General features: G+C 40.5%; 1 protein-coding gene across 4 annotated transcripts in view; it reads right to left on the bottom strand.

Annotated features, from left to right (window-relative positions):
* Positions 1 to 2,500, bottom strand: part of mib1 (MIB E3 ubiquitin protein ligase 1) — an 87,415-nt gene that overhangs the window by 8,502 nt on the left and 76,413 nt on the right. For all 4 annotated transcript variants that reach the window (XM_019879004.1, XM_019879003.1, XM_019879005.1 and 1 more), the window contains exon 17: positions 176 to 365. In XM_019879004.1, coding sequence (XP_019734563.1) covers positions 176 to 365 — 190 coding nt within the window. The remainder of the gene's footprint in view (positions 1 to 175; positions 366 to 2,500) is intronic.

The raw sequence follows: 2,500 nt of genomic DNA, 5'->3' as shown, positions 1-2,500 counted from the left end.
AGTTTAATATGTTTTCAGAAAGGCAAAGTTCAAATGCTCTTATTGGATGATGTATGATGGTTCCCTACCAGTGATCTCCACAAGATGGGCATGAGTAAAGTGACACGTGGTCTTTGTGTGGATTGGAAGTGAAAGAGATCAATAAAATATTGAGTTGTGTTTATGTTTGAGATACCTTGGTGCGTGACTGGACTTGATCTTTGCAGATGAGACACTTCTTGACACGTGGTGAACAGAGGGAACATGTGGCAATGTGTCCGCAAGGCCCGAAGAGAGTGTCTCTCTTCATGTCCGAGCACACCATGCACTCCTCCAAGGACTCCATGTTGCTGTTCAGAGACGGGCTGCGCGTGCCCACTTGGCCGCTGTGAAATCGCACAATGGGAGGAGGGGAGGGGGTGAGATCAAGAAACTAGAGACTACAATGAAAACATCCAACAATAAAAAGTCTCAGTCTGCTTGTTGTTCACTTTTTCACTTTGCTCAACAAATTACTTCTTAAAATATAAGGACATACTTTTTCCAAGCAATGTTTTCTGACAATCAATCAAAAGCTTATGTAAACAATTTTGAGTCCAAACATGGTTGACTCAAGGAACCATTTAAAGCAGCTTCAATTTTTATACTTACAATAATACATTCAAATTTCAATTGTATCTTCATGATTGTCATTTTCAAGTGATCCGTTATCTTTGTAAAAGTGATTAGGTATTAATGTAGTTTGTGCAATATTGGATTTAAATTACAAAATTTAATTCCAGTATTTTCAAATTACTGCATTTTCAGGACTGAAAGCCACACTTCTTTCATAGGTTGGCTGGTCCTTGGTTAGGTTGGCGACATATACTCAGCTGCGACTTATATATATATATATATATATATATATACATAGTATAAACTCGTGTTTGCGCTGTCCAATTTTTGCGCTTAACAGAAATTCCTCATTTGAGAAAAGAGCATGGTACATGTCCTTTATGAACCTGCAAGTATGTTGACAAAATGCACGTGTAACAACACAATCAATAAAATGCAAAAATATACTGTCCAAAAACTGTTTACTGCATATAACAAAAACTGCAATACAGGTACAGGTGTATCAAAAAAAAAAAAAATCACAAAAGTACAATACAGTACGTACAGTACAGTATTTTAATGCTTATGTTTTGCCTACCTTGGGAAAAATGTGTCTATTTTGAATTGTTTCGTTGCGTGCATTCTTTGGTTTATGACAACGTTCACCTGCGTGTCATACAGTTTTCTTGCTAGTTGCAAGTAACTGTCCCGTTCATCGCCGATGTCTGGTGATTCTTGTGCGTAGCGAAGGATTTTTGTGCCATTCGCATTGCCTCCTTGCTGGAAGGTGGCTTGTCATCAGGAGTTGAGCCGGGAAGATCATCTTCTTCCTCAGACTCAATCACATTGGTGGTTTGCTCGAGCAATTCTGTGATTTCTGTTGCTGTGTAATCTTTCGTGACAGCCAAATCACAGTCCACATTTAGAAGATCCTGGTTTGTCAGGTCAGGAATTATTTGACGCAGTGGAATAAGGTCAGTCTCATCAATATCTTCCCCCTCAGCATCGTGAGTGATGGCGTCTGTGTGTGAAAATCCACACTTGGAAAAGCATTTACCGATGGTAGAAGATTCTAATTTCATCCAAGCAGCTTCTATCCATTCAAGAGCATCCCTGACAGTAATTTTTTTTACAAGGTCACTTACTTTGTTGCACTCATCCATGTTGAGCAAAATACTTTTCAGCATGCTCTTACGATACTGCAGCTTGACATTCTGGATGACTCCAGCATCCATCGGATGCAAGTGAGATGTTGTGTTTGGTGGGAAGAAAATTATCTTCATGTTTGACAAGGTTGCTGGGACGTGGGCTCCACAATTATCCATAAACAATAGAATCTTTCGGTTTTGGATGACTATCTTGTTATTTAGCTGATGCAACCACTTCATGAAGATTTCTGAAGTCATCCAAGCTTTGCGGTTGGCTTCATATGTCACTCTCATTTGTTGTTTATAGTCTTTTGTGAAGCACCGCGGGTTTGCTGATTTTCCAATGACCAATGGACGCAACTTTTCACCAACCATTGAACTTGCCAACAGTACGGTAATCCGGTCTTTAGCAAGTTTGCCATTCTTTGCAGACTCACGTTTACTCACATATGAGCGGGATGGAAGAGTTCTGAAAAATAATCCGGTCTCATCACAGTTAAAAATATTATTTGCTGAATATCCTTCGATGAGACCTGATAGCTTCCCTTTCCACTCGCTCACCGTCTCAATCTTTACCTCCCCTCCCTCACCACACAAGATAGAATTGGTCAACTGATGCCGGGCAACAAACTTCTGCAGCCAGCCACCGGACGCTTCGAAGTCGTCTATGCCCATAGATTTCGCTATGGAGCTAGCCTTCTCACGAATTAGCGGCCCAGTTAGCGGGAAGTTTTTAGCACGACAACAGAGAAACCATTCCAGCACACGATCATTTACCG

Source organism: Hippocampus comes, unplaced genomic scaffold (genome assembly GCF_001891065.2).
Source record: "Hippocampus comes isolate QL1 unplaced genomic scaffold, H_comes_QL1_v1.1 scaffold85, whole genome shotgun sequence".
Taxonomy (NCBI): domain Eukaryota; kingdom Metazoa; phylum Chordata; class Actinopteri; order Syngnathiformes; family Syngnathidae; genus Hippocampus; species Hippocampus comes.
The sequence above is the reverse complement of the archived record's forward strand: the minus strand, read 5'-3'. Positions and strand labels throughout refer to the sequence as shown.